The 19,052-nt window shown below is 37.8% G+C and overlaps 2 protein-coding genes across 2 annotated transcripts in view; one reads left to right on the forward strand and one right to left on the reverse strand.

Annotated features, from left to right (window-relative positions):
• The window catches only part of CMSS1 (cms1 ribosomal small subunit homolog (yeast)), a 207,734-nt gene that overhangs the window by 106,407 nt on the left and 82,275 nt on the right, over positions 1–19,052 (reverse strand). The window contains exon 2 of the mRNA XM_017830826.1: positions 5,097–5,147. Coding sequence (XP_017686315.1) covers positions 5,097–5,147 — 51 coding nt within the window. The remainder of the gene's footprint in view (positions 1–5,096; positions 5,148–19,052) is intronic.
• The window catches only part of FILIP1L (filamin A interacting protein 1 like), a 187,302-nt gene that overhangs the window by 73,466 nt on the left and 94,784 nt on the right, over positions 1–19,052 (forward strand). Inside the window, exon 3 of the mRNA XM_017830819.1 lies at positions 16,632–16,722. The gene's annotated coding sequence lies outside the window, so the exon portion shown is untranslated. The remainder of the gene's footprint in view (positions 1–16,631; positions 16,723–19,052) is intronic.

The raw sequence follows: 19,052 nt of genomic DNA on the forward strand, positions 1-19,052 counted from the left end.
TCCACACCCTGCTATCCCTTTGCCCACAAGTCCAGATCAGGGATGCAGGCAGGAAGGGATGCTGCTCACTGCTGCAGAAGAGAGACCTCCTCTGTATGGAAATGCAGAAACCTTCCTGTGAAAAGCCTTCCTTTTGCATTTGGAACAGACTTTGGTTTAAGTAAAGGCAAATTTTCCTATTCAAATGGGAAATGAGCAGAAAATCCAACACATAACTAATGTGCGTGAGCGTTCCCATGCCTGGTGAATAATTATTACCTGCAGAAACAGGCACTGCAGATCCTGCTCCTCCTTCTTTTTTTTTTTTTTTCAGGTGATTTTTTTCCCCCCTGCTTTTTTCTCCCCCTTTTTTCCTTTTCTTCAAGTATAGCATCAAAAGAAAACTAAGACCTCTTGGAGACATAAATGAAGCATTTCTGCTCTGGAACAGCATCAGCATCTGGACACCTGGCAAAACATAGTTTAATACCTATTGTACCTATTTCTCAACCCCCCTGAAAGCAAACATGAAGAGTTTAACTCTTTAACAAGAGTTAAAGCCAAGAGCGTCCAGAAAGTCCATTTCAATGGATTTTGTTCTGGTTACATTACAACAGATTGCTTTGATCCGGGGGAGGGAGGAAGAGAAGAGCAGAGAACATCTTAAGTTCACAAAGCTAAAAGCCAAGATGCACAAAACTGAAGCATTCCAAAGTTAAAAATAATCGTCTTTAAACTGCAAGAGCAGAGCTGTAATTTTGAGCAGTACAGCATGACATCATGGTTTATGTGGGGCCAGCTCAATAAATCAAACTGTGCCTAATTAGAGATCATACTGCAAATCTACATTATTTAGATGAATAATTAAAACAGGACAGTCCATAACACAAGCCAGATATGTTTACTAAAATACATTTTTTTCAAACTTTTATGTTCACTACTGCTTACAACCCTTTCATATTTAGTAAATTATAGACCCCTCGGCTTTTATTTTAGGCTGACTTCACTTTCAAGGAATTCTTCAATTAACTTTACATTGCTTCAAGCTCTTCATCCAATGAGAAAACAATCTGTGGTTTCTTACTTCTTCCAGTGCCAATGGCTGCCCTCCACGTTTGACTTGCAGACTTACTGTCTTTTAGAGCCAGGGTCTGTTTGTCTAAAATCAGCCTAGTTGTCATAGTATTTTGACAAGTTCTCTGTAAAAGGAGAACAAACCTTTGTGGTGGTTAAACTGCTATGAATAATGAAGGTTGTTCTCACAACCTCAACAGATAAGTGCCAAAATTAAGGAACATTCAGCAATAAGCCCAGAGCTGAAAGCCCTGACTACCTCAGTTGCCCTTCTTTCCCACCTACTCCAATTTTTCCCATTTTGACTTTTCTCAGTTGTTTTTCTAAAATGTGTGCTTTTTCTCAAATCTAAAAGCTATGACATGCTCAAACATTTACAGCCTAAAAAAACCCCAGTGCTATCAAACATTGCTATCTGTAGATGGTCAGGACGCCTCTGGAATTGTTGGAAATGCTGTGGAGACTTTAACTATCAGTTACTGTGTAGATAACGTTAAATCAAGAGCCAAAGAGTTTAATAAAAAGCATGAGGTGAACAAAAGGGACAGGATTCATTTCTTAACTGCACATTTTTCCTCCTAGAGCTTGAGAGATTTGTAAGTAACTTTTTAATAACAGATTAGAAAACTGGAGAGAGTTGGCAGCTCTCCTTCCTTTTCCCTTCTGACATTTGATTTGGTAAATGGACCAACATACAGAGCATTAGAAGAATTGTAAAGGCAATGACTGAGAAGCAAAACATTTAACATTCTCAACAAAAAAGGACTATACAAAAATGAGAGATATGTCTATTAATGAAGTATTATGTTGTTGTGCAAATAGTTTTATAATACAGAACAGTAACCAAGCACAAGAGAAAGCATCATTCACTTCTTAATACACAGATTTTTAGATTAGAAAATCCAGAGGGTTTTAAAGGAATCAAAGTGCATGAAATATTACATGCACTACACAGCAGTATTTATAAAGGTATGACGAATGAATCTCCCTCAACCACAGCCACCATGATCAGCATATCCTTAAAAAGAAAGGTACCTTTCAGACTTCCATTTGAATTCTTTGTTACAATAAATATGCATCAAACTTGTAATTTTTTTTTTAATTTAAGACTGTCTTTGTGGACAGAAATATTATGACTGACCTCTGTTAACTGCAAGCATTCAGAGCCATAGCCATTCCAATTCTCTTACATTCTCATGTGCAGCAACAGAGTTCTCAGAAATAAAAAAAGAAACCCTGCAACTATTTGGACATACTTCTGAAAGCAACAGTGAAAATTAAGAAAGGAGCCTTCCCAAAGAAGTATCTATTTTTGCAATGTGTGCTTTTAAAGCACAATGCTTACAGAATGAAATACTTCAGTTCTCTTGTGTAAACTTGTACAGATTGTTTGCTATTGATCTTTTGAGTCATGTTTTGGCAGTAAACTGGTATCCTTGTAGAAACTATAAGTACTGCAGAACAAGTGATGTAATCTACATCTATATTTAATTAATTTCTTCCTTTTTTGCAGTTAAATTTATATTTCAAAATAAATAATCTGAACTCCATACTTCAATTTCTTCCCCCGATTATGAGCTTTGAGATAATGAAAAACTTCAGAGGAGACAGCTTGTTTGTAGGATCATGGCTCCCTTAAGTCAAAGGACAGAACTCAGATGGAAGAAAGTAGTGTTTCTATCTGTACACAAGATGTAGGACTATTAACTATTTTCTTAACTGAATGACAGAAAGTGACTCTATAAAACCAGTGCAAAAATTGATCTCAAGGAAGTGAAATCTAGTTTTTTCACAGGGGATTTTTCTTTCCTCCTTGCCCCCAGGCTGCTTGTCTATTCAGAAAACAAAACAGAAAATGGCACTGCAGCAAGGCTACCCATATGGCCCAGGAGTGTGCTGTGTGTGCAGTACATACACATACACTGCGTGCTGATGTGGCCCAGAGCAAGTGCCACAATGTCCAGGTTTCTGGTCCTTTGTGGAGTACATAGCATGGTAGTTTGGATAGAAGTGGAAAGAGCATACGGAGGCAGGCAGCTGACAGAGTGAAACTAATGCAGTGCTCTTGACTGGTAATTACAGCTTTGCTCAGCCTCCAACTCTCAAATATGGTAATTCTTTAACCAACAAAAGAGACTGCTAGGAAAGGACAACAGTGAGTGAAAGTACATAAGCAAGAGCACATGCAAGAGATGGAACACGAGTGCTTTCCCTCTTTCCTCCTCTCAGGTTTCTCCCATCAACTGAGAACCACTACCCAAAGGCTTGAATCTCTTCTAAATCTGGTTACTCTAAAAATAAGAACATGGTCAAGACCAATATACAGAGAGCAAATATAGGAATCCCACCTTTTACATTTTAGATTAATGTTTTCTTATCTCTCTGAAGCAGTGACTGATGCCAGCTTTTTCATACCTTTTCCTCGCTCTTCATGCACCAGTGTCAGTCCCTATCTATCCTAATCTCCTTGTCACACTGCTTTCCACCTCCTCTTCACTGCCACCTGGGATCCAGTTACATGGGAAGCAGTAAAGATGAGGACAAGCACCATGCACCCACTTCTGGGTAACTACAAGCTTTGTCTCGTGAAATAAAGCAGCTCTCCAGAGTTCATTTGAGAACATCATTAATGGTCCTTCAGGTAGAATGGCAAGGAAAGAGCATATTTAAGACTTGAGAAAAATTAAAATCAACACAACTTGCAGGGATTTTATTAGAGGCTGAAACCCACATAAAATCTGTTTCAGTAATAAGAGAGAGATTTTTGCCTTACATTACACAAAATGTAATTAGACTAGAGGACTACAGAGGGTCCTTCTGACTAAGTTGTGACAATACAGATGCCAGAGAATTCTAAAGATCAGGATTATTTCCCAGTATAAATTACACTATTTCATGTTTTAGTTTTGGTCTTCTAAAAACAGACAAACCCCAAAGGAATATTGTGCACACAGCAGCCCAGAGTCTGCCTTTAGATACTGTCCAAATGACATACAACTTTGACCAAGAAGATAGCAATACCTCTGTTTCCATTAATTCTCTACTAAGAATCACAGGATTCAAATTGTTGATTTCCAGCATTACCTCATGCCCTGGCCTCTCACTGATTAATTAAAACTGTACACGTATAGGAAAAAGAACAAAAAAGCAGAACTGGAGGCCTGTGAACCAGCGTGTCCCTGATAAAAGAAACGGACTGCTGTTCTCAAGTCCTTTCCATAGGTTGATTGTGAATTGTAACCAGACAAGATCTCCTTTTTCAAGCTTCCAGTAACTGGCAAACATGTCTACTGCACAGGAAGTCATATTTATAGTTGCATTACTCCCCACAATATACCAATTCTCTTATAATTGACAGTAGTTTCTAGGCCTGCTAAATGAAAGATCTTTTCCCTTGAGGTTGCAGCCTTTCAATGGGAAGCTTCCAAGTCTACAGTTCGTACGGGTGTGGAGAGAAAAAACATGGGACAGTACAGCCCCCACTTCATTATTACACAGTAAAGACATATCAGGCTTTTTTTTTTTTTTTTTTTGAAAAAAAGAAACAACAACTCTGGAATACTGGTATTGCAACTTGTGTTAATTACTCAGTTGAATCATCATTTAATTTACAATGTGTGTTCAACTTACCTACTTTTTACTATCTAGCTTTAAATTCTTCCTGGGTATAGACAGATGAAGAAGAACTTATACTACATAAGCTTCATTATATTCTTGGGCAGGGCCTGTGAGCATGCAGATATTCCACAAGAAATCCAAAGCAGCATATCGCTTCATTAAAGGGAAATATATTCCAAACTTCTCCAAACTACTGCAGGTGACAGTTAATAACTTGCTTGTCCATTTTTACAATCATTCTGCATACAGAAAATTATTAAGAAAACCCCAAACAGCTACTTGAAATTTTCAAACTCTCTTCCAGCAACCATATCAGAGTATTTAAAAGGGCACAGCACTAACTTTGGCCAAGGGTTCCCCCTCCTCTCTTAAATACAGAGAAAAAGAATACCACTTTTTTAAAGGAAGATAGATTAATACTTTACCAAAGGAGACATTCTTCAAAAGCCAAAAATCACCGCAAAAGTCATTCTTACCTAAAATTAGAAGAAAAGAGACAGAAGAAAGTAAGAATGATTAAGAATCATCCCTTGGAGCATTGCACCTTCAAAATAACAAGCATTCCTGAACAATATTTTACAGATATCATGACAGTTGTGGAACAAATCTAAAGAAAACAAGTTACACCAGAACAGGAAATTGCAATTTCTTTGAAACAATAATTAACCTTAAGAAGGAAACCACTACTAATATAAACAAACAAGTAATAAAGGAAACTGTTTTACCACAGGGAAACCTGTCTTAAAGCAGGGTAACAAGGGAATATAAAAAGTTCTTCAGAAGTGTTGGGTCTCTACAGAAAATTGGAGCAATTCTGTAACAAGGATCACGCTTCCAATAGGTCATCTTCGAGGTTTCAAAGAGGAGGCTGGACCACAGAAATTCAGGAACCTTTAAATACAGGACTCAAATTTAAACTGAGTCTAATCTCATACTGCTGTCACTTAAATGTAATCGGGAGTAGTTTGAAGGATATTTATCAGGCTAAACTGCTTTCATAATCATAGCTTTCATCATTGTTATTTATAAATAACTACTGTTAGAGTAAGCACAAGCATCATGGTGATTATTTCATTATATTAAATGGGAATCAGAAATGAGAAAAGATGAAAAAGCTTGAATTTCTTTCATCATAAGATGACAATTCCAAAATTTTGCATGACAAACATGCATACAAAATTGAAAGCAGGTCTAATGTTTAGAATTCAAAATACTTTTCACATAAAAACTCATTCTCAAATCTGAAGTATTTTTTACTTTTACCATTTGCAATTCTTAAACAGTTGCAAGTGAGCAGTAGTCCTCCTGTATTTACTCCACTGGGAGAAAAGAAGTTCACAGTGGTGTAAGAAAGTTGTAACTAAAATAAATACTAAAAAACAGAAACATTTTTATTTCAGATGTTAAGACAGCTATCTGCAAGAACAGCATTTCAGACTGTCCTTATTTGTTCTTGTTTATTATACTGATGCCCTTTGTGGCTTCTTGTATTTTAGCAACTGGAACATACACAGTAAAGCTAGCAACACAACACAAGTTTAGCAAAGGCAGCCATAACTGGATTTAAAAAAAAATACCACAAAAAAGAGCAAGCAGCTTTACAAACAGTGGAACCAATGTGGTTTGGCATCCCATGAATTTGTGTCCTGTGGGGATTTGAAAAAACTAAAGTAAGTCCAAAAGCTCATACCAAGATCTCTCTCTCCTATCTCGGAAGTCATTTGAATGAAATTTGTTGAAACTTATTACATCAAAATCTGTTCCTCAGTTGGTCCATCCCCACCACCAGGAATGACTTTCAGAACAGCAGGTAAAAGTTCTTCTTCCCTAGAATAATAGGCCAATAACAGAAGTACCAGATGCAGTAGTTCCATTTTTATGAAGTGGCACTTAACATGAACTTTCCTGATGTCTGAATCAGTTTCTGAATATCATGCAGTGTTAACTTTTGTGACTTCTTGTTATCTTTTAAACACATTTAGGAGAATCAATACAAAAGAAAAACCTTTATACAATGCTAAAATAGATTCCCCGTCAGCAAATTCCAATATTTACCTGCAAGAAGATTTTAGTAAATTCAGAAATGGAAAATATTTGTTATGGTGATCTGAGACACCATACCAGTGCCTCATCACCCTCACAAAGTGAGTTTTTTCCTATCTCTCCTAAAGGGATTTGGGAAATGGAAATTTCCAAAGCTAGACAAATGGCAGAAAATAACATGTACAAATTAAGAATGCCACAGAGTTGCACTCAGGAAGTTGAAGAGGTTATCTCTGGAAACACCTTCTCAAATGGAAAAATGGTGGCAGCAGCAATTATGGGAGATGAGGGAAAGTCAGGCCTATCTAAAGACAAGACAAACAAACCCACCAATTCCCAGGAGAACACTTCGACCAAGAATGAAGGAAGATCTCTGTTGGTTAAGTTGCTCACTTTTCACATGCTGTTAAACCAGAGAGCAACAGGGCATTCAGAAACCCTCTGAATTGCCCTGTAGCTATTTACCTACCTGAGCTCACACCAAGGGCTCCAGGGTAGCTGAGCAGTGAGCAAGGGATGTCAAAGAGCAACAACCCTGCAAGGGGCTGGTTTACTGCAAGGGGCTGTTTTAGCCACCAGTGAACCAGGAACGAAGGCTTAGCCTCTGAGAAAGACCTAGAAGAGGTAAAGTCTCAAAAGAAACACAAGAAATCTCATCACAAAGGCGTTGTCTGGGCCCTCCTCAAAAGCCAGAGGGAGCCAAAAGAAAGGCTCCAGGCACAGACCTTTGCACAGCTGTTCCACTGCATCAGGAGCATGAACCATCTCTCTTTGACACGTGATACCTTCCCAGCAAAAACTCTGAGCATCATGCCTACCCTGAGATCATAATTTTCTTCACTTCCACTTGTTCTGTTCGGAGGTTTGAGATCTGGTTTGGTTTTGGGTTTTTTAATTTGTTTGTCTGGGGTTTTTTGGCTTTTTTTTTTCTTATTGTTTGGGGTTTTTTGAGGTTTTTGGTTTTGGTTTTTTTTAACACTTAGATTCCCCATATCCTTCTGGTAACTTGTAATGAGAGACTGACTGCTCAACTGATGAATGGATTACAGCAACATGCAAACTCTGAAAGCAGATTTGAAAAAGCATTTCTGTGCACTCTCCCTGGAAGATAAGATGCCAACACCAAACTGAAATAGTTTGCTGCAGGCTTCCTATGGCCCTGGTATAACTAATGTACCAGCAAAGGTCAGAGGAAGAAAGGCTTACACAGCAAAAGTGAAATACTAAACCTTCACTGTTCTGGAGATTTCATAGGGCTTTTTCTGAATAGGTAAGAATCTAATGTTGGCCTTTTGCATCCCCCTATATCTTTGGTGAAATACAAGATAAACACTACTGAAGTACTAAGATGACCCTACAAAGCATTTGAGAAAGCTACCTATCTGCACACAGAAACACATGGTGACCTGTAGTATTATCAGACAAGCTGTCTGAAGCTCAAGAACACACCATAAATGCCAACCAAAGAAAAGCATGTGCAAAAGTCAAACTACTCCTTAGTTAATCTAGATTTAAGTAGCCCAATAAATAAGACTACGAACTATAGTTCTGGCCATTTAAGCCACTTAGTTCTTTTGGCTTGGTACACTTGTTATCTGGCCACCTGAGCCAGGACACTGCTGCCAAAATCTGTTTCCTGCCTTTCAGGCCCTTCCTCAATCAGAGTTTCCTCTGAATTTTTGAGTTCAACTAAGCCAAGGAGTCAGACGGAGCTCGCTCTCTCCCCACAGGGCTGTTTGTCACCATGTGCAGCAAGAGGCAACTACAACTTGATGAACTTGAGGGTGGGCCATGTCCTGCTTCATAAAACTGTAGGAGAAGTGAAGGTACAAGTTTTACGGAGCAGTTTCTTTTTTCACTTCTACTTCATTCAGTGTCTTTCAATTTTGAGAAAAAAACTTTTAAGCTTTGCTTATTTTCTAGCTGAAAGTGCAAAAGAAGCGGGCTTTAGACAAAAAGCAAAAAATCATTTCTACAGCCAAGGCACTGGCTATTTAGCCAGAAGAAAACAAAAGCCAGAAATACCATTTCACCGCTCAAACTGAAAGACAGATTCTAGAAACACAGCTTACATAAAGGCACGTGTCAAACAATATGCTTATTTTTTGCCTAAACACTGACTCACCGAATAAAATCTATGTTACTCTTTTATATAAACAGTTCCTTTAAAAGCAGTAAAATGAAATACAGACAACATTAAGCTGAACATGAACTTTTGCCATCCCCATTCAGGCATCTGTGTAATTATAATCATTAACTCCATTAGCATGTGTTCCATGTTGAGAACTCTTGAGTTTTTTAATGATATGTTTCCATTAAGAATTTACTCATCTAGTGCATCTTTTCAGATTTAAAGATCATAGGATAAGTTTGTTTTCTTTAAGATATGTTTCCAAAATGCAGTCAAAAACTGCATATAAAATTTTATCTCAGGCATCAGTATGGTCTTTATTAGAAGTAGCTGAGCCTTACAGAACTAAGGGTGTTTTTTTTTTCTGGCTAATTATTCACTTTGACCATTCTTTTCTCTTAAGGCAATGTTATTTCCAAGAAATGTCACTTATCTAAGTATCAAGGTTGTTTACATTCTACACAAATGTTACGCTCTCAAGCTTTCGTTTTTCAAAATGTCAAAAAGTAAAAGGGATGATGCTGTGCTTGTAAAAACATTCTTTATTAACAGAATGAGTCTCATGGCATTTTAGCTTTCCCACAAGACATTTTTCTGTCTATCATTTTAGAACTTTTTCCCACACATCATGTTCCTGATATAGGCTTTGGCAGGTTGTGAGATGTGAGCTGGCTGGAAAACTATAGCTTGCTTTCAGCATGCTCTTGTACAGTTAAACATTAAGCACTTTTTGCACAAGATAATTCAGACTGAGCAGCTCATACAAAGACGAGAGTTTCAGCTGAGGAAACCTGAAGAATGCCAAAGACTTTGTGACCATTCTACAGAGAAAACAAAAGAATCTTGAAAAAATAATCAGCATTACTTGCAAATTCTACACTGACTTCATTCTAGTCTCCTAAGAGAGACTCAAGAGGCTCTGACAGCTAAAGGACACACATACACAACTAGGAGAGCAAAAGGCCCAATCAGCCAGCCCTCAATAAAGAGAATGACCAAGACTAAAAAGTATATCAGAGAACATGCTCAAGATTTCTTGATCACTAAGTTCAATTTCCCAAGTATTTAATTAAGGCATCAATAGGTGAATCAGATTTGATGGGAATCATTGTACCTGCAGCCCAAGGAAGTTTCAAAAGCTGGAGACAGCATCACAAATTGGCTGTTTGCATTTTGTAAGCTTTGATCTGTACAAATACACAAGAAGAAACAGGAGACTTTACTGACAGACAGCAACTGACTCATGGTCCTGTTGCAAAGCTTACTAATGTCATAACACTATCACTGCTAAACCCATGAATGTGAAAAAGACTTTAGTTGATAAGAATCAGAATTAATGTAAGAAGAGAGAAAGTTTCTAAAGCTGTCTGGATCACAGATATCTAATGGCACTTTTCATTTAGCCTTATGGTCAGCTATCTGCAAAAAGTGTATTTAATGTTTCATAAACACGGACTTTAAAACAAAAGTGCTTCTAATCAGATTTGGCAGGAAAGGGAGAAATGCATACATAGAATGAGGTAAGTGTGATCTTGCCCAGCTGAAGAACAGGGAATGGCAGGGCTTCAGGCCATGACTCACACAGACACTAAACAGTAGAGAGTTACAGATAATTCTCAGGTAAACTTTGCATGAGCCACTACGTCATCCTTCTCTACCCTTCCTGCATTAATCATGTCATTAGTAACCTGACGCAGCCCGAGAAGAATGTCTGATTTACAGGGAGCAGAGCAACGCTAGCAGAACAAACACTTTGGCAGGTCAAAAAAGGAAAGACCAACCTAAACTTCATTTCAGTTTGAACCACACCCTAAAAGAACATGGAAACTAGAAAAAGAAAACCCAAAAAAAGATATCTTCCCACCGTGAGATTGTATACTTCATTCAAAGTTCCTGATGAACCAGTTACTTAGAGTACAAATATGAAGGATTTGCAAAAGGGCATGGATAAAAAGCCAGCCCAAACACGTACCTAAACAAAGCAAAGAAGGAAAAAAAAACCCCAAGCTTTCTTCTGAAGTTTTCACCACAGTTACGTAATTTCCATGTTAGTCTAGATGTTTTTAAACATCTTTCATAGCGTATAGTTGTGAATCAATTGTACAATGAGTACAAAGTGTACTGTTAGGATTCATGTCTCAGCCAGGTATCTTGGCTACTCCACTAAATATAGGAAGGACAAGGGGAAACACTGGGGCAAGAGAAAACCTGAAAATTTCAGAATTTCTTTTTTAAATTATTACTCATTCTGAATTGATAGCAGTCACTTCAGTAAATGTGGCTATAATTTAGAATATTGTATATGGTTATTTCACCTTAAACATCTTGAAAACGAAATCATCATTTGAAGGAAGGGCAGATCACTTCCATTCACTTTAAGCAAATAAAAACTACTGCAGATTAAAAGCAGAATTAAATTATCCTCAGTTTCTTGAAATAAAGAAAATTATCACCCAAAATATGCAAGGAGTAGCAGCAGGTAGTAGTAGCAGCAGCTGTGTTATTAAGTCCCCCAAAGCCATTTCACAGTAGCAATTCTCAGAAGATCATCCACAGAAAATGGCATACCCACTGCTTTGGTTTTGTACAGGTTCTTGTGGCTTCATCTGCTTCTAATTTTTCCCAAATGGGCTGCCTATTTTCTTTTTCTCTTTCCTTCCCATAGAACACTCCCTTTTCCCTCACTTTCCTCTCATTTTATCTTAATATCAATCCTGTGAACTGTCAAATTGATTTCTTAGCTTCATGACTTTAAACCACAGGATTGCAGGTCTACTTTCTGTCTTAAAGCAAAGCTCTAGAAATTGAAATCTCCTCTGTCTTTGACCCACTACAATGGCTGCACGTGAGCTACTGATAACTGAAGTGACACATTTAGATAAAAACATCTGATCATTTTGTTCTTAATCATTAATAATGGCATCCTTTTCTAAATATTAAAAATAACATACAAAATAGGACCAACTGTATACCTACAATGTTAAGACAATGTATCAAAATAATAAAGAATGCAAAAAAGCAAGGAAAATGCACTTATCTTCTGACACCAGTTTGGAAAGTATCTCCATCGTGCCATGACAGTAGGCCTAAATCTCTCCTTAAAATTGAATCAAGATGGTTTGACTGTTTGCTCAACTTATGTAAATGACATGTCCCTTTTCTGGTTTCTTGCTCTAAAGTCAACATTGACTTGAGAGAAGCAAAAGGCTGTTTTGTCCCTGATAGTTGTTCAATGTCATACGTAGAAAAACACTAATAACCCCATATCTCAAATAGGCAGTAATCTGCCTTAAAACTATTCCCTTTCTCATCAGTTTTTTTGAAGGTCAGCTAAAGAGTATGTGGGCAACAGCGAAAAATCTCTCAGAAGAATGCCTACATCGATAAACAGGGTTTGCCAGAAAACAGGAGGTTGGTAAGAGAGATCTGTTTGTGCTTCATTCAGCAAAGGTGTTAAGGACAGTTTAACAATTTTGTTTCATTTTAGGAGGAGTGGGGGTGTCTGGCTTGTCTTTTTTAATTTAAGACCTGAAACCAAAGAAGAGATTTAGAGATACAATGCCAACAGATTAATGAATATTCTACAGCGTATGTGAACACCCTGGGGAAAACCTGCACTGGGATAAACAACAGATTCCATCTTCCCCTGCCCTGAGGAGTATAAACCAGGCTCACAGTTTACACCTGACATAATGGTGGCTTTCAAAACAAATACATTTCATACATATCTAGCAAATATTCCTCTTTCCACTCTGCACCCAAAACTTTCTCTTGGAAAAAAGGTCTCTTCCTTGACAAAGTCTTCAAGAGTATCTTTCAAATCTGCCAATAGCTTGCATTACATAGTACACCTAAAAATTTTAAACTGACCTTTGTCCCCTCTGAGAAAGCTGTCTGCTCCAAATGGCCCACACACACTCGGCAGAAAGCCAAGAAACTCTTTCAAACATATAAGGTATCTGTCACGTGGGGTGAGCCTGTGTGTGCCTTTAACACATACTAAAGGCTGACAAGAGCTTTCCACAGTTTTGAGGACACATCTGGGTCCTTAGAGGCCTTTCCTATATCTTCCTTTGTGCCACTGCCTCCTTCCATGTCCACATCTAAAAAGGGTCTCAAAAATTAACTCACTCCTTGGAAGTAACATGCACATGGACTTTGTCAGTACAGGCTGTAGAAAGGCAAGGAGGAGGAACACTCACAGCCCACTCAGCCTGCACACCTACTAATAGTGAGAGTCCTCCCCCAGGAAGCTGCAGTTTCCCAAAAGGAACATGCAGTGGAGTTTGCATGTCTGTTATATGCCCCATGCAAATGCACAGTTTTCTGCTGGTGGGAACTGAATTTGATACCTTCTTGCCAACTTAAAAACCCATGCCTAGTAAAGGAAAACAAAATCAAAGAACAAAACAGACAATGGCTTCAGAGACACCAGAAAAATGTAATGACTATAACAAAAGGCAACAGCAAGAGTGTGACAAGGGTGTATTAATGGGTCAAAAACCAGGCTGAAATGACTCAGAGGCAGAATCAAATCCCAGTAAATCTCCTTCAGAGACTGCAGGCCTTCATGCAGTTTGTATTCAAGTTCTCTTGAGATCATTAAAAAGAAGGCTCTATCTGGTCTTTCACCTCTCAGTCAGAAGGGCACCTTACCAAAACAGGTATCCCCTTCTAGCAGAGCAGAAACAGGCTCAGAAGCATCAAACTGTACCCTCTGAAAGAAGGGCAGCAAGTCAGAGCAGAGCACAAACAACTCCTAACAAACTGCCACTGGTGCAGTGCAGATAGTTTTCTTAAAGTGATTGTAAAACTTTGGTAAGAAAATGCTGGTCAAGAGAGTTTATACAACAACGGCTCAAAGAGCACATCCACAGGCAATAAATGTGGAGACAGGGGACAGCACTGGAGTGACTTAGGCATTTTATCCCATTCATTCAAGGGAAGGCATGTCTAACTATCCTAAACTACAGCATTCCTCTTTCAAAATACTGCCTACCTTTGGAACCAGGACTTTCATGCACCCTATATACTTCAATTTTTCTGTTTTTTTATTAATGCATATGTAGGCATAATTTCAAGTATGCAAGAGAGAGCAGTACGTTGTGATTTTGAGTATTACTACATTCACATGTAACTACTCACAAAATTGATACCTTTAACCCATCCATGCCAGGCCTTATCTCAATTACCAGCCTTAAACAGCTCAGTAACACAAAGGTTGAAACACGAATTCAACAAAAATCTCAGTTCCTTGGATTTTAAAAAAAACCACCAAATAAATCCTGAAGTCCTACTCTTTTCACTAAAAAATCCACAGATTTTCAAACAGAGCTCTCTAAGCAGTAAGGCATCATATTCCTTGATGTTCCTTGTGCACCATGGAAGAGCCCTTGAAGGGGACAGTCACAACAGCCTGGTTTTAGTTTCTTTCAGAATACCAAGACAAGTGCCAAATTCCTCTATACATTTGATGGAGAGGTATTTTAGCTGGATGCATAAAGATGAAGGAGAAAGGCCAGAATACATTGAGATCAAAAAGGGACAGTCACAGAACTGGCAGAAATTATGAACTGAACAGAAAAGAAACCCACCACATTTTGGGCATGGATGAGACATGGAACAGACCACTCTACAGTAGCCAGAAAAGCAACAGAAAGTCCCAAAATTAAACTTGCTGCAAATCGTTACTCAGGGAGTGATTCAAAATAGTAAAGCTCTATTTGGTTCCTAAAAAAAGTACTATGACAATGTGTCAAAAAGTGTTACACTATCTTAGTAACTGACTTCAGTATTTGTGAAAGCTATGTAGAATGACTTTCAGTTATATGTAAAAGCTATGTAAAAAGCTTCCTTTCTCTCAGCATGGAGGGTTTGGAGGGCTGAATTCTAGCAAGAAATCCCTGAGAGCCCACCCTCATTTCCTTGAGGATTTAACATATTGGACAAGTCACTGGGGTCTTGACAGGTGCACCAAATTCACATCTGGTATTTTCTTACTACCTCCTTCTCTGACTAAAGACAAGAAAGGACCAGAAAGCATCTTATTGTGCTATATTGAAAATCAGGAAAAAAATTTTTTTCCCTTCTTTTGAAGCAGAAGCAGAGAATTTCCTTATGTACATCTTGTTATACTGGTCAAAACCAAGCCAATATACTGTGAAGAAAAAAAAAATCCCTTAAATAACACATTTTTAACATCATTATTACATGAAAACAATTTAATTAAATGCTTCATGATAAATCTCCCTGAAAAGCCAAGGAGACAAACTGATGGATCAACATACTTTCCCATATCTTGGATCACTAGATGATTTCATAAGGTGAATATTTACACTGCATTTTACAGAATATTTTTTTGGTTTTAACCAACAGTTAGTAAAACAGGATTCTGGTTTAATCTCCCTCCTATGTCTGAGTTGGTAACTGTCCAGTAATTAAAGTTTCTCAAAAGGTTAGCCCTTTTTGACTTCAGACACTGAATTCCATGCTTCACTATCAAGAATTTGGAACTTAAGTAAGAAAGCCACTACAGATCCAAAATTTGGTGCCTGTAACATTAAAACACAAAGACAAGTAAAATATAAGTGACAATGCAGGGCATCTGCAGTTTTAAAAACTCAAACATGCTTCTTTTGTTACGGGGCATTATTGGAACCTTTGTGGTGTTTGTTATCATATTAAAATAGCCAATAGAAAAGTGACCAAATGGCACATTAACTGAAAAAACACGAGGAAGATTCTCATGGGAGTACTTGAGATTACCTGACATTGACACAGAGACAATTATACACATCCAAAAAGCAACATAGCCTAGTAGAACTTTAGAAATCTAAGAGTTCAAGAAAGAGTTATCCAGAACACATGAGCTAACCCAGACTAACTGGTGCCTTCTCCCTCTACTCTGTCATTATCCATCAGTAATAGTTGGTTTAATACTAGCAATATATTATGCGGTTTTTCACTCTTGGCAATAACTTCCAGAAACAGCAGACAAATATAAAATATAATTCAGTCTGAAACAACTGTGTGTGTATATTAAAGGAGTTGCTACCAGCAAATAACAAAAATATGCCTTGCTGCATCCAAATAATCCCTTCCCTTTCTTTTCTGTTACATCCTTGGATCATCATCTAAAAACACAGATCATGCTCGTTTCATTCCTCCGCATGTAGCAGGGCTGAGTTCAGTCTCACTCAGGTCTTCCTTCCAGTATCCTGCCTTTATCTCCTTGTGCACCTCACCTGAACAACTTGGTCACATCTCTGTAAAAAAGACCAACCTTTGCCAGTACACCATTCAACATCCCGCAGCTCCCTGGCTGTGGGCTAAGCTTTCCAAAGGGCCCTTCGAGAGCAGTGACCCAGCCTCACAAACTCGGGAATCTCCAAAGCTGAAATTACCTGTATAAGTTCTAGCAGCTAGAATTTGCTCACTCCTTACCAACAGAAATGAATGTTTTTCAAATTGCAGAAGAATACAGGAAAAAAGTACAGAAGAAACAAGCCTTTAAATGAAACAATAAGTCAAGGGTAAATAGCTGTGCTTTATTTTAATATTCTTACAGGCATCTGTTAGACTTCATTGTAGTTAATCATATCATCCATGTGCAACTTTTTAAATAGTAGAATCTTTACTCAATCTATTCTAACTCTTAATAAATTATTGTTAATAAATTTATCAATTTAATTCTGAAATAAGGACCTCTGCAATCTAAAGAAATCTCTCAAGCAATATTTACTTATGCTTGCTAAAACTAATCATTTACTTTTGAATTTTACTGCAGATTCATACAATAAGAGACACAGTTCTGGAGACAACTAAGAGGAAATTTAGGGAAAAATATCCCTAACTATCAGCAGAACATCTCTGAACCGGTAAGAATTATTTCTATTTGCAGGTTTTTAAGTGGGTGCTACTGAAAAATATAAATAAAATATAAAGTCATTTCTCATGTATGAATTTTTCAGTACGATGAAAATAACAATAACCTGTACATATAGGACACTTTTTGCAGATAACTTGGTAGACTGACTAGTAAAAAATGTTAGATCTTTCAAAAGCCAAACCATTCCTTAATTTTTTTGCAAAAATTTAGAAGATTTTCTCACACTTCCTACACTGGGAATGTGAGGGCATTGCTCCATTTATCCAATTCTTTTAAATTCTAAGTCATAGAATGCACTGGGGGTAAAATGGGATTTTGTTCTGCTTAAGGAATTCATTTGATTAAATTAGTGAAAAGCTTGTTAGATATCAAATCAGTTTTTGAGTGTAAAGTAAATGTGAAAATGTGTTCTCAGTAGATTTGTATTTCTCTCACATCACTTTTTCAAGTCAAAGATACCGCTTAAAAATAGTAAACAAAACTATCAAAAGTTTTGATATGTGAATCCTCCATACGATTAAAAAGTAGGTTCATATAGCCAGCAATATCATTATATTGAATACATACAGTGGTTAACTCATCTGCTTTTGCCATTTGCACACTAGAGCAACAAGCAATGGTTTTTTTGGACTGAAATAATGTTTCTGTAAACACATTCTGGAATTTCACTGTTTCGTTTAAATTAATGTGGATCTTACGGTAAGTGGCCCTGGGAGAAAGCACATTTCTGATGTCTTTGCACGAAACACATACCTTCCTGAAACACTTCCTGTCTTGCACCCGTGTTTGGATATTATCACTGTTGTCTGACAAGAATGAGGTCAGCTAGGATTTGGAGGGATACTTTACAGCAGCTGTCCAGCAGTTCTTTGAAACTCCACAAGCCTTTAACTCCTGAACTGCCTCACCAAAACAATGTAGTCTTGCAGGGACACTGGAAGAACAATGACTTTTCAGGGTGCACAGGATGGAAGTCACTGAACAGTCTCAAAGTGCTTAACCGAGGGAAATGAACGGCCAAGCTAATGAGAAAGATCACAAAGAGGACATGTGATGTGAAATTGAGAAGTGCTGCCACCTTTGCAGCAGTGAGGTTGAAACAAGGATGGGGAGGCAAGACAACAGGATATATGCAGAAGAAAGAGACACATTGTGCTTCAAAAACAGCAGAGAGAGACTCAGGTTTAAAATAGTAAGGTTTATCAGCATTCTCCCACAGAGACCCCCTTGGCCAACTCTCAGCAAATAAAACTGTCCAGTTGCTCAGTAGAACCAAGCAGCAAACAGTCCTCTGTATAAGCAGCAAACAGTCCTCTGAATTTGCACAGAACTTAGTTATAAAGTGACACAACAAACTTCCATCCTCAACAACCTCACAAAACTTCCTGATGTTTTAAAATTAGCTGTCTCAAGTCAGGCAGAGTGTCAGAAACCTTTTAAATTCATTTATGAAGCAGCATTCACACAATCACTCGCACGAGCTCTGTGTATGAATGAATCTTTCAATAGCAAAAATGTGATCTGTATCAATCATGCCCATATTTCCATTAAATGAGCCAAAATTTGCACCCGTGTTATATTGGCTGTAGGAGAACAGAGCCACAATGATGCAGACTAATGATACCTGGCATACAAGCTTTACTTGTATAAAAGTTCATGTGCTTAATTTTTTTTTTTTAATTAGAGTAGAAATTCCACTTATGGTGTAAATTTACTTCTGATCAGTTTACTGAACTGCATTGGCCACTGTTTCCGCTTGAGAAGCTTTAAGATGATACAGACTCACCACATCACCAAACCCAAGTTTCTTTGCTTTATTGTTTGTTGACACACTGTGTAAGGGCTGTTGAGGAGACAACACCACACCACAATCTCTCCAATTCAGGCACCAGAACAGGCTGTGAGAGAACAGCAGTTAGAAGTGCAGAGTATGTTTTTTAAAAGGCTCAGCTATGAGACTGGTGAGAGACTGTGATCATGCAGCGCAAATATCCTGATAAGACGTGAAATCCACAGCTTCTTACTTTCCTTTTTCACTATGGTTTCACAGGTATTGCACAAATCCTCCCCCTTTTTGTACAGTGAGCCTAGTTTGCGCCTCCTTTCAAGAATACCGTGATGATTTTGTGATTTAAACCATAATTTAGTAACAATATTAAGGTTGGCATAGTTTTAAAAGAGCAGTGTTCCTCCTTAGGCTGCATACCGCTCACTCTTTGCAGGGTTTTGGCAGCAAGCAACTTAGCTCATCTGTTATCATACTGTGCAACGCTTCAGAATACATACCAGATCTAAGAAAGCATTTACAAACTCGGAAAA

This window comes from Lepidothrix coronata, unplaced genomic scaffold (assembly GCF_001604755.1).
Source record: "Lepidothrix coronata isolate B3197 unplaced genomic scaffold, Lepidothrix_coronata-1.0 Scaffold184, whole genome shotgun sequence".
Taxonomy (NCBI): Eukaryota; Metazoa; Chordata; class Aves; order Passeriformes; family Pipridae; genus Lepidothrix; species Lepidothrix coronata.